The sequence below is a fragment of the Bacillus rossius genome, chromosome 12 (genome assembly GCF_032445375.1).
Source record: "Bacillus rossius redtenbacheri isolate Brsri chromosome 12, Brsri_v3, whole genome shotgun sequence".
In the NCBI taxonomy this organism is placed as follows: Eukaryota; Metazoa; Arthropoda; class Insecta; order Phasmatodea; family Bacillidae; genus Bacillus; species Bacillus rossius.
In genome coordinates, this window is record NC_086339.1 from 44,922,838 (window position 1) to 44,936,942 (window position 14,105).

General features: G+C 46.3%; 1 protein-coding gene across 2 annotated transcripts in view; it reads right to left on the reverse strand.

Moving 5' to 3' along the window:
* Window positions 1–10,400: 10,400 nt before the first annotated feature.
* Window positions 10,401–14,105, reverse strand: part of LOC134537902 (glucose-6-phosphate 1-dehydrogenase) — a 156,814-nt gene continuing 153,109 nt past the window's right edge. For both annotated transcript variants that reach the window (XM_063378842.1, XM_063378840.1), the window contains one exon: window positions 10,401–13,843. In XM_063378842.1, the coding sequence (XP_063234912.1) occupies window positions 13,744–13,843 (100 nt within the window). In that variant the 3' untranslated portion in view covers window positions 10,401–13,743. The remainder of the gene's footprint in view (window positions 13,844–14,105) is intronic.

Sequence of the window (14,105 nt, forward strand, 5' to 3'; positions counted from 1 at the left end):
GGCAACCCGAATATGGGGTAACCACCGTAAAGACCAATGACAGCCTACAGCCTCTGGGAAGTTGGGCAGGAGACGGTCGACCTGACCACCCCCGCCGAGTAAGACGGCCACCCAGGTACCTGGGTGGCCGAGTTAGACGGCCACCCAGGTACCTGGAGGCATACCACATGGGAAACATCCCAGGGGCCCTCGTCTGGAGACGCCACCCCCAGGTACACCACGAGGGACACAGGGGGAAGCAGAGCGCAGACCCTAACAGCGGCGGCTCTCACAGGCGCCTCTCACCTGGACCTGCTGCCAGCAGTGAGGGTGCAAACACACTGTGGGGGCCCGAGCACGGGGTAATACCGTGATTCTTTAGGGGGGGGGGGGGGGGAGGGCATTTGACATCATACCTCCGTGGGCAGTAAAGCCCGGTCCCCACCCCGCCAGCACCCGCTGGCGGAACGCACCCTCACACCCCTCCTCCGTGCAGTCACCATCGCTAGCCAGTCTTCGCCCATGCGCGACCCAGGACGGACGGGCGACCCTGTGAGACGTGAGACCGCATGACGTGAGACATGAGGAGTGATATAAGTGAGTGTTTTCCGGACGCGAACTCCGCACCGCCGGCGAGCCTAGTGATCTGCACAGGGGCTGACGACCCACACCCACCATGGTCTAGCTGCAAGCTAGCCTGGTGCCCATCCGGACCGAACAGTATACCAGCCGACTTCCCTACTAGGCTCACCCGCTAACGCAGCCTCCGTACCGGGACGACGGCAAACCATTAAAATTAATTCACATTATTTTTAATGTCCGCTTAATTTGAAAGTATTTATAATATAACTGACCTGAACTAATCGACCATTTTAGTTCCTACTGTTCATCCTTTGTCCTGGTTTGTTTGGTCAGGTTAGTTACATTATAAATACTTTAAAACTAAACAACCATTAAAATTAATTCACATTATTTTTAATGTCCGCTTAATTTGAAAGTATTTATAATGTAACTGACCTGAAATAATTGACCATTTTAATTAATTAGGCATTCACGAACACACGGCAAATATAAAATAAGCAACGGTCGAATGATTGCACAGGTCTTGTATTGCAATATAAGAATGGCGATATCTCCTAAAGTATTTGGAATTTCTTATATCCGCCGGGTTTATTGAAAATAGGAAGTGAAAGAGCATATAATAAAAGTATTTTCGGATTTTTAGTATTTTTTTTCGCAAATACCGCTACTCTGCATATTTACCGGGAGATTGTGTGAATGGTTTGTTAGGTCAGGATAGCTCCATATTAAATTAAAAATTCCTAAACAACCATTAAAATGATTTGACAGTATTTTTAATGTAGCTATACTAACCTAACTAACCATCCGCTGTGTTTTAAAGTACCTATTTATAATGTAGTCAATTGACCTTTTTAAATATAATTTGTCCAAAACATGCATATACATAGCAACCGTTTTTAATTAATGAATACATAATCACCAATTGGCTCACATTCACATGACAACATTCTCCAATTACATGAAAAAACATGACATCGACACAAGTGTCCACCCAGCTCTCACAGCCCGTTATGCCACGGCAACGCCTTCTCCTGCCCTGTGTCGCGAGTGCACCGAACAGTGTAGTGCGGTGCGGCTAGGAAAAGGTGGCGGGGGAGATTCTAGAAAGTATGGACGCTGTATTTACAGCGGGACGAGTATCGTAAATATTCTTTATTAATCTCATTTTATTGTACATATATATTTTTATCATTGAAGTGTTTGTGTTTTTTACTATTACCATTGGCGTCCCTCGCCCTGTGGTCCCTAAGTCCCTGTTGCGAATGACCCTGAAACTAGCCCTGATTTGCCCGCGTAGCTCCTGTCGGAGAGATGGTGGAGTTCTGGCCAACGTGGCTGGGGCCGGGAAACGTAGGACTGGGAGGGGATCTTGATGTGGTTAGTGGTTATGATTAAGGCAGAAAGGAGAAGAAGTTGCTGTCCGTTTTCACGAGCTAGTTTATTCCGCCGAAGCCTTGTCGCAGCCTGGCCGACACGTTGCAGGACGAACGTTCTCCCTCGCCGCGATCTGGACTCGTGACGAAACGTGCTGGTTGCGAGAATTCAGCGCGCCTCGAACGGAGCTAGCGAGAGCACGTTTGCTCGGCTCGGAGACTGGCAAGCGACTGCCTCCCCACCCGCCCGCGCGCCATTATGCTGACGTCGTCCGACCGAAGGCCACTCTAAAGCCTGACCTGCAACCGCCAGTATTCAACCCCGCTAACGGAACGCGCCCCTAGCCATGGCCCACCCGAGACAGGCGAGCCACCGGCAGACAAGGTAGAATCCGGCCCCATAATAACCAGACCGACACTACAGTCAATCCCTCTGATAAATACAGGCAGAATAAAAACAACATTGCGTATAGGTTAAACGTTCTCTCAATGAAAATGCGACGTAGGAGTGCCCGGGCACTCACGTGTGAAAATGTGTCAGTACGTGTGCGAGTGTCCCCCTGGCGGCCTTCTACCTGTATTAATTAAGTGTTTCAGGTGACATAATTGTTACCTCCCTATGTTGGGTTTTTACTCCCCACCAGAGCGGTCCGGCAAAAGACGAACAGTCTCTGGTGTGACTTACAGTTCAAAAACATAATCCGTAAACATGCTAAATCTAAATTGTAGAAGGGATGTGTAATTTAAATTTAGTTTGAATAATTAATGTAAGAATTTAGCGCTCTTAAAATCTCTTGTTAACTTGTTAATTTTGAAAATAACGTAATGAGGTCAAACCCGGCCCGAGAGGACACCGAGCCTCGGCCGGACGCCATGACACCACAGCAGTAGAGCGCGACTCGTGGACCGGGGTGGACGCACATCCCACGGAGAGGCAGCATCCTTTGTCTACACTGAAGTAACTCCTGGTAAATATAGTAACGCCACCGAAACTTTTTTTTATTAAGCTCTCCGTGCGTACCCGGTCCAACCTTTCGGTCTAGGACTTAATCCGGCCGCGTAAATTCAAAACTCCCTGCACCACACTTGGTCCGCGGGGCAGTTTGCCAGCATACAGCACGGGCCGCCTCCCGATACTCCGAACTTTTGTTAAAGTCACGCGCCCCGGCGCTGACCTCACCAACGTAGGACTTGGACTAAGTTAGCTGCGGTCCGCGCTTCACCACAGTGGGCGCGAACACTGCCTTGAAGCAAAGACATACGGGATTGGCCGCCTCCAATCACACTCAACGCCTTATTCACGTAACATTTTTAGTAAATTTGTGCAACATCTTATTCACGTAACATTTTAGAGTGACTCTGTGTAATGTGTAACTTGTGTATTGCGTGACGTCAGCTTCTGTACGACGTGGTGTGTAATCCACTGTATTACGCCAAACCCACAGTCGCACGAATAAACGGCGCACGTCATTTGCCGCATTAATTCAGCGCCTAATTAATCAGTCATACAAACCCCCAACCACCACCAAGTAGGGAATCCTTCATATCCCACGCAACACCGCTGACGGTCCTAGTGGGCCACACAGGGGCAACCACCCCCACGACCCACCTCTCGACTAGGAACAGAACTAGTCTGGCGCCCACCCGGAAACATTCCATTGATAACAGCCTTTCCCGCTAGGAACCACACCGGGTCTCGAACCCGAGTCCCCGGGCGACGGCAATGCACGGGCTGCGGAGGAGGGGAAGGGGAAATTGGCCGGCGTGGGAGAGATGGGACTCGTGGCGGACCAGGTTGCGGATCTACATGTTACAAGCACTGCAATTGAAAATATATACAAAATTATTTAAACACAAATTATTAAAGATTTATGACATCATTATAATTACCGTACTATACAAAACGTGAACACAAGTTATTAAGAAATATGAAAATATTATAAAGTACTAAACAAAAATGTAGCTGCTGGTGAGTATTTACAACAGGAAACACAATTACAAGATAATTATAAAACAGTAGAAATTATTAACAAAACACGTGGTCGTTTGTGGACGTTCCAGGGCGCACGCGGGTGCGTCCCTGATCGTAGACACTAGGTATACTGCACTTAAGTTGCACTATGGGGGAAAAGACCTCCCTTAGGCCCACTTTGGTGGACAGGTACGGCCTCTACGTCTAGGGCACGACGACTGTCGTCACCATTATTCATTGGGCGACTACGACACACCTGTCTGCGACACGCCAGGGTCGGCGCGGGTATGGGGAGGGGGAAGGATGAGGAGCCACACGCCGCGCCAGAGTGCGAGGGAGTCAGTCGTCGCTGGGCGGGCACGAGAAGCAGTTCCGTGACAGAAGGCAGTTGTGCCTCGAGATGGTCGCTGAGCAGTGAGCCAACGAGTCAGTATGTGGACGTCGGCGTCGCGACGCGAGCATAGCGGCAGCATACAGTCATAGCACGAGTCTCATCTTGTTCGTATACATGTGGCGAGGACTGGGGCATTTGTGTTTGTACATAGTATCCCCAAACCCCGGCCTACCCTACACACTAGCCAATCTCGTCGAGATCATACAGCAGGCACAGCAAGCCGACGAGGCAGTGCGCGCGGAGTTAGTCGCATGTGAGATGCAACATGTGTTCTGGAAGTGCTTTAACAGGGAACTTCATACACTGGTAACAGGAGACATGGATACATGGTGGACGTACATGCCCTACTCCGCACGGAGTACAACACTCCATGCTTTCCATGGCCATGACCGTGCGGGGCACCCAGGCACTGAGCAGTCACAGGAAATGCCCTGACAGACATTTCAATGGCCCGGGGTCACCTGTGACATGTGGAATTATGTAAGGGGCTGCCAACTGTGTCAGCAGAGAAAGATGCATCAGGCTGACAGGACAGCAGCCCCGCCAGTCACGCGAACCATTTCACACTTTCACCCTAGACATCAAGGGCCAGTGGTTGTCAACGGGCGCGATGTCCACGCGCTCGTTGACACCGCCGCCAGCCACAACTGTGTAGTGGCACGAGTGGTCGACCGCGCCAGGTTCGAGCCCCGGCCGGGCCAACTTCAGCTGGCCACCACGGGAGACGCCTGTCAGACCTAGGGCGTCGCGACGTTTGATGTGGACGTGTGGTATCAGCGGTCAACCACAACTTGCTTTGGTGGTGGATCACCTCCGGGATGACATCATCCTGGGGCTGCCATGGCTCTATGAGCAGCACACAGCAATCGACGTCCGAGCTGGGTGTGTACACGTCAGCACCCAGGGGCGGCGGGCTATCTATGGACTGGGGCAGCCCGCACCACTAAATGTAAAACAGGTCAGTCTCGACGAATTCCAGCACGAGGTTCCCCCCCCGAGATCCTTGCTGCCATCCAGCATGCCCTTGACCAACAGTGTAGTGTGTTTGCATACGCGGACCCGCTAAAACGTACATCCGTAGCGGAACATGTAATCCCTATCCATCCACACGAGCCAATGTTTATCCCGCCCGGTAGCTATGGCCACGCCGGTAAACAAACCATTCTATACCTGGTACAGGACATGTTACGGGACGGCATAATCGAGCCAAGTGAGGCTCCCTACAACTTCCAGGTAGTACTAGCAGAAAAGAAGGATGGAAAATTACATTTTTGCGTGAACTTTAAACCTATCAACAACGTAACTGTCAATGCCCCGCCCCTGTTGTTAAACATCACCGACACCCTAGTCGGACTAAGTAATGCAAAAATTTTCACGTCCCTCGATCTCAAATCCTGGTATTGGCAAGTGCCGATACGACCAGAAGACCGGCCTAAGACAGCGTTCACGACACCGGACGGCCGTAGGTTTCAGTTTTTTGCGATGCCATTTGGACTTCAAGACGCACCTGCGACCATTTCAGAGTATGATGACGCGAGTCTTAGATAATTATTCGGGTAAATTTGCAGCTGCCTACTTGGAAGATATAATTATATGGTCACAGACATGGGAGGAACACGCACACCACTTAGTCCTGGAGCGCCTTGCCGGACACGGACTCACATGCAACCGTGAGAAGTGACATTTTGGCACTACAGAACTGTGAATGAACGAGAATGTCTAGGCGTGGTTTGGGCCCTCAGACGCTACCGCCCATACTTGGAAGGGCAGCGGTTCATTTTAAGAACAGACATCCAGTGTCTGAAATGGTAAGCAACCATGCAGGGGCGGCGATCGAAGCTTACCCGCTGGGCCATGCTACTATAGGTCCTGGATTTTGTAGTCGAACACGTGCCGGGGAAGCAGAAAGAGCTGGCGGACGTGCTGTCGCGAAACCCCGATGACACAGTCACTGCTCGCGATGACGGCGAGTGGGAAGAGCTCAGTAGCGGATCCAGAGGGGGGGGGGGGGGGGGCTAAGGGGCTAAAGCCCCCTCCAAAAGCATCTGGGTCCACTATTGTTTTAGTGTTTGCCTTGATAAAGCCTAGCCTCAGCTGGGTCAAGCCCCTCCCAAACCAAAATCCTGGATCCGCCACTGGAAGAGCTCTTACAGCCATCCATTGAACGCCCACCCATCCGCTCACCTGACTACCACCACACGCGACCATCTGTGCGATCATCCTGGACACCACCCCCGCTCTACCGCCAGGTGCCGAGTTGGACGACCTGGAAGCATTTGTGCGAGCGGCCCAACTCATAGACGCCGACACACAAGAGCTAGTACGCCACTGCGGGGAGGATGAATGCGAGGGATACCGTGTGTTGGACGGGCTACTTCAAGCAGGGCCTAGGGGGACTGACGGTCCGTGACGGACCTTTGCGCCCACCGCCACACGTCGGAATGTGTTTGACATGTTACACGTCAACTGGCTTGCCGGACACCCGGGTGCGGATCAGACGCGGCACGACGTCCGCGAGCTATTCTATTGGCCGGGGGTCAATAAGTTTAACGGGATAGCGTACGTATATGCCGACATTGCCAGCGACACAAGATGCGCCGTACGGACGGAACCGCTCAACAGGTGACCAGACAGCTGACGGAGCCTTTCCACACCATCGCCCTGGATTTTATGGGACCGTACCCCAGGTCGCCGAGAGGGAAGAGGTTCCTTCTCATGGTGACAGACTGCTACACACATTGGGTAGAAGCATTCCCCCTCTCGAACGCCCGCGCCGGTAACATCGCGCGTAGTTTGGAGGCAGAGTTTTTCCCGAGATGGGGGTACCCCCGTGTGATTTTGTCTGACAACACTAACCAGTTTTCCGGACGCCAATGGACCAAGCTGGGAAGGAAGTGGCGAGTCATACTCCACACTACACCTGTATACCATCCCCGCACGAATCAGATAGAGCGAAGGAACCAGGATATCAAGGCGCAGCTGCGACTAAGGCTCTCGGACGACCACACTCAATGGGATACCCATATTCCGGACATACTTTATTGTATTCGGCGTCGGGTGAACACCGCGACAGGCGAGATGCCAGCCACTATGGTCCAGGGGTGAAACCTCACTCTTCCCGGGGAGTACCACATACAGCTGAAACGGCAGGTGGAGCGTGGATTGGAAAGCCTTTCAGACAGACTGAGGCGTCTGCCCGAGACACACGACATGGCGCGGCACAACCAGGCGATATACCAGGTGCAACGCACACCCCAGATGACGCACCCACCCCCGGATCTGAACCCAGGACAGTTGGTTTATGCCCGGCTTCACCCACTCTCCTCTGGCCATCGCAACTTTTGTGCGGGGCTTGAACCCAAGTGGCTGGGCCCTGTGTCTGTGATCCGAGCAGGTCCCACGTCAGTCGCCATAAAACTGCCCTCCGGCCGAGCTGCAAAGTACCACAGAGACGACGTCCGGATCGCACAAGAATCAGGAGTGTGTTACAGCACTGCTCATAAATCAAACCAAAACAGATAGAAAGTTAATCACGCTATATGCTACCATATTTGTTAGTGTTACAGCACTGCTCATAAATCAAACTAAAACAGATAGAAAGTTAATAACGCTATATGCTAACATATTTGTTACGTTGAGGCAGTGTAGGTAAATCAGATTAAATACTTTAATATTACCAACGATATTACACACTGCTGCAACAGTGGACCTTTTAGTTTCATAAAGACATGAGGAATGAACAGAAAGGTGTGATTCGGTCTGAATATAATTAGGCCTACTCCATATTTATTTAAATGTTGAAACTTTTAACAGTAGAATGAGAGACAAATATATATATATATATATATATATATATATATATATATGAGTTATTAAAATGCGTTAAAATATAATTTCAATTACATAATCAAAAGAGCTCTCACATATGTTAAAAATACGGGCCGGCCCTAAATTATTAGTTTCATTTAACATAAATAAAAAAATAAAAAATTCAAAGAGGCATTAACAATCCCAATTGAAATGGTGAAAGTCCAGAACAAAAGTTTTATATAATTCTTATTTCTTCGAACATAGTAATTTAAATGTTGTTCCAAAAGGTTCATAAATACTGTAGGAGCGGAGGTCTGATGTTCACTGGCCGGAGTTCCGCAGACAACATGGTGTCAGGGCACCTGTTTGTTGGAGAGGGAGTTGGAAAATGCGGCTAGTTCAGCATCCGGCTCTTGGACCCTGTCTGTGAATAGTCCGAATCAAACATGATCAGAACTGGTACACAGACAGTTAGCAAACTGGGCAGAAAATGCCCGCAAAAATATAAGGGGAGGTCGGGGAATAAAGCTGATAGTAACTCACCAGACAGGGAAGTTGGCTTCTAGGGTCAGAAGCATAGCACGTCCGGATCCGAAGATCACGGAAACGCAGGAGTCGCGGGTGTGTCCATAATTTCAAAAAAAAATAATTTTTTAAAAAAATAACTACTATTCTGTGTACTGTACAGACGGACTAAACTACTTAAAGAATTTATAGGGATAGCATCCCTTGTCTAATTGACTACATCGTCGGTTACGGCCGGACAGAAGTCTTGTTGTGCGTCTCCCCGATCTGCCGATAACCTAAAACAGTCCGCCTGGAATCGCGACGCGAAGTGTCCGCGGAGGGGTCGCGTCTCATAATTAAAAGGAAAAACTCAATCCGGGAAGGGGGGTGGACTAGGGCGTCCGGACCGAAAGGTTCTGAAGTTCTCAGAGTGGGAATCATAAAAAAATCTGACTTCGATATCTCGAAGTTGGTAGCACTGGCCGAGCAGCAGAACCACCAGACGACGGAACAGTAATGCCCACACAGCCAGCGTGTGAAGGGGCAGGCGGACCGGCTACATCAACCCCGATAGGCACCGACGGGGCAGGATTCCTAGGCTTCCTGGAGGCAGCAGTAGGACAGGAAACTAGTGTATCCATAATGGAAGTGCAGCTGAGATGACTGTTTGAAGATTTGGCGGGCGGGCGGGAGGGTTAGATGGGAACACAGACGACCCAGTGGGGAATAATACTGAACCTCAACCTCTCACGTGGGAGCCGGGAGAAGTAGAGGAGTGGCCCGGGTCACCGGAGGGGCCACTGTGGCCCCTACACTATTCGTTGGCATACTTCACATTTAGAATGAGAGTAGAAGAGCCCGCAGGAGACGAGTCGGAGTAGGAGAAACCAGCGGACTTGGCTTCAGAGGCACCAACACCGGCACCGCGGTACCATCTCTGGACCCGTCCAGCCGCCAGACCACCCAGCTGCTGTACCATACAAACGGTAGACTCCGGGGGCGTGTCGGGAGTAGCCACGCCCACATTTTTGACAGCAGAAGCATCATCTTACCAGGCTACTTCGGAGGGGGCAATTGACGTCAGCCGAGGCTTCGCCTCGTAAGCCTGGTCCGACTCCACTGTCCAGCTCCCCTCCTTCCCGGCATTTGTACCGCCGACGTATGTGGGTGTGTTCAAATTGTGCACCACGGACTACCGCAAGAGGGCGCTTAGCGGCATTGCGATGTCACCCGAAACAAATAACAACAATTATTATTTAAGTATTAATTTATAAAGTAGCGGGTGTTTCAAATTCTGAGTGTGAATAAATTATAAGAGTGTTTTGTCTCTTCTTTAAAACTAACCCTTGGCGCAGGGTCACAGAATAGAATAACAGTTTTTGTTCCGGCGGAAAGCTGCCTGCTGCCCGCGCGCAGAGCACTGCTTGCCCCAGTTCTTCTTCATCACCAGCCGAGACCAGACGTGTGCTTAGTGATCAGAGACATGTAGCCACGTGTCGCCCACCCTGTGGTATCCGTATGTCAAGTGGTGTGCCGTGCCCAACACCTAGAGTGGGCAAGAGCTTAATAAACTAGCGCGATTAATTAGAGGACTAGTATCTCGCCACACGGGCCACGTAACGCCCTGACCGGGAGTCTCAACCGGGTCCAGGTGCCCACTCACATGGTGGCGCCCACTAAAGACTGACTCGGGTAGGCAGCTAGGTTCTCAATGGAATTAAACTTGGTAAATTGTTTCTGAAGCAGGTAAAAAGTTTCAAGTTCGAGTGAAATGAAACACAAATTCCAGGCAGACTGCACAGTGAGAAGTGAAATTTATTTTATTATTATTATTTTTTAAGTTGTTTCATCTTCCAACTCTGGCTGATTTTGTACAAGCGCAGCTACATACTTATGTTCTTGACTTACAAAAATACAGTACATGGATAATTAACAATTTTATACACAACAAATTCTTCCGACATCATTTGTTTGTCTGTCTGGTCTAGTGGCCCCAGCAACTAGCTGGTGGAGCAGGCCCTGGTAGGGAAAGGGGGGGGGGGGGTGAATAGAACCAGTTTGCCTGCTGTTGCCTTTAAAATTCTTTCTTTTCCATTTGTTGGTGGTGATTGCTATATCTTGGAGGGGATCATTTCCACCCCCTCTTAACCACTCCCATCCCCTGTGCATGCCCCTGTGGTGGAACACCAGCCAGTCCAAGGGATTCTCCCAACTGTGGGAAATTTCCTTGACAGACCCAGGCTGCAGAAGGCAATGGCTCACCTTTGCAGACTCGCTCTGCCACGCTGCTCCCACCACCGGGGCGTTTCCCGGGGACACTGCGCTCACAGTTGAGCAATCAGGAATCATCACAACGAGTACTCTCATGATATCTGCGATGCAAACATATCTGATACACAACACCTCCAGTTACAATGACTGTGCCTGTCAATTTGTACATTTCTCTTTTAACACATATCATAGTCAGTATTTATTCTTATTGTCAGTTTATAAAATCTAAAAAGTATAAAATTTGCTGTAATCCATGACATACAAACAGAACAACTTAATTTCAAAAGTACGAAAAATCGTAAAACCAATAAACCACAACTACAAAATAAATACACATTCTGATTGCATATTATTCACCTTCACCCAAAAAGCTCGATTTTCAAATTGTACTGAATTATGCAATTGGGCTTGAGTATTCTTTGAATTACTACGATTTAAAATCTTACACCTGATGCAGCTACACACTATTATAAATTACTAGCAGAACCCAGCAGAGATTGTCCTGCCATGGTTTATTTATTTATCTATCTTTATATATCTAAAATGGATGGTTTGTATGTAAACTATAATCTATAAAGCGTTCCATTTTAAACTCGCTCACCAAATACTAATCACAGTCACAATCACTATTTGTTGTTATTAAGGGCAGTAAAAATCACAATATACCAATTTTCATGGGGATTGGTTGAACGGTTTAGAAGTTGACACACTGCAGTATCATCAAGTGGTGAGTTACCAAAAAAAAATGGATTGCATAAAACCTTCTTCATGAAAAAACACTAACACTTCGATGTGCCATTTCATGGCAATCTATCAAACGGTGTTGGAGTTTATCGTCATAAACATACTTATATGCATACATACCAACATCAAATTTTATATAGTATATATAGATAATGTAAGATTGTAACATGACTGTGCTTAAACACAAACCAAACACTATGGTGCACACGTGCACACATATAATTATATATAAAGATTTACTGATGAGTGATTATATTAGGAACTACTGAAACATTAATTGGCAAATGAAAATTCTGTGGTCACACACATTTAGTTTACTGTTGCCTGTCTTAAGCTGAGGAACATGAATATAAACCTAATATATATTGTTTCTGCCATCATAAAAGAAAATGAATAAAAGAGAAGATTAATTTTAAATCTTAATATACAGACAATATTAGCAAGAGTGTAAAAATTTTGTCAACCAAAGTCATGAAAACAGGAAAGAATTCAAAAATTGCATTTTTACATCCATGAGATTTTTTAAGGAAGAAAATGCTAGAAAAGTTAATGAACTTGAAATGAAAAATAGTAAAACCATTGCCAATATACAGTCTTTTATCGCATAATGGTCGCACATTTTATTCTAAAATCAAGTTAGAAAAGTAGGGGTGCGATGATTGTGCGGAAAAAATTTTTTTTTGTTAGATAAAGTTATTCATAAAAACAAAACCCATTCATGGAAAGTACGTTTATTTAAAAAGGGAAGTATAAAAGAGCACCTCAAACAATTTGAATTAATAAGTCATCCAACAAAAACCTTTATTCAACTTTAAATAGAAAAACATCTGCAATCCAAATACAAGCCGAACGAGCGCGTAACTAACGTAGTACACAACACAAAAGAATGTGAGCTATCAAATGTAGTTAACTCAGCACCTGATAGAGAGCGCGCGTTGTATGCATTCGGCGAGATATCGATATTCGGCTACGTGCGCGCGCTCTATACAGAAAGCAACATAACCAAACATTAATGATTGCAACGAGCGATGGCTACAGTTTTTTACGGTATACACCGCGGCGATGCTGACGAACGGATAAAGGTTATAACGTTTAAAAAGTCTTTAAAAGAAAATTTACACGTCAGACAACTTTGTATTTCCGTTAATTAAATAAGTAATTAAGTGTTAATGTCCGAATATATATTAGATTTCTATTTTAAAATACATTGTTTTATACGGAAAAAATACCCACACAAAGCGCTCGGAATCTAATAGCGGGACCAAAAACATTATGCGACGTTTACGCGAGAGGTTTTTTTTTATCGAAATTTTGACGCCCTAAAATATGGCTGCGACGATTACGCGCATGCGAACATTATGCGATAAAAGACGGTATAAAAATTATATTAATCATTGGTGTATGACTACCGAACATAGTAATACAAACTGGAACAAAACAACATAGATTGTTTTTGTTTTAAGCTATTGGCATCTAACTACAGTGAAAATAAGTTGTAAAAGACATCTCAAAAATAATACTTTCACTTATACAGGATCACATATTTTTGGTCCCTACAATATGGAATTAGCAAGCAGGCAGTTACGCAGTTTAAGATAACATAGTAAGAAAGTTGATCGTAGCTTCAGACATAACCCCGAATAAAATCAAAAATAAAAACATTTTTACATGTATCTTTCACTGCTCTCACAATTTTAACTGTAGGAAAACTAATGTATTTACATCTATCTGAAAGAATCTTATGAAGTGTTTTTTCCAAGTATATACCTATGTTGATAGTTCAAAAACAAAATATCTTTAAAAAAAATACATTCATATTGCATTTAAATAACACTTTGATCAAAACATTAAGGAAAATTGTTCTAATTTCAACATGTAATCAATCTACTAATCTCAAATGAATAGTCTAAAATAAAATCCATCCAACATTAAAATTAACTTAGCAAAACTCAATAATTAAACAATACTGTACAATATGTAACATTTATAATACAGTTATTAATAAAATCCTCCAAAACATAGTGTTATTGCTGTCATAAAAATTTAAATTATTGCTACAAATGCAGAGCTAAAAAAAAAATTGGCAGGGGTGGCTCAAGCTGGTGTTGGAATTACATTTCGGCCGGGTTCTTCCACTTGTAGGAACCGTAGTACTTGAAGTTGCACTGTGCACACTTCTCGTCCGCTTCTTGTGGGCCCCGCGAGCCATACCTGAAACCACAATCACGATGATGCTGTCATGCATCTATTCATCAATTTGTAAGTGTACATATTTAAGTTACACAGAGTCAGAGAGTCCTATTTAAAGCTATGTTAGCCCCGGCATGTATAAACTCATTTATTTTAATACATAATTCTCAAGGTTCTCACTCGGCCAATCCCCATTTTATTTAACTATTTAATTTAAACAAGATGGGCAGTATTTTAATAAAATTCCATGTTGAAAATCAAGTCTAAATCTGGGATCTATTGG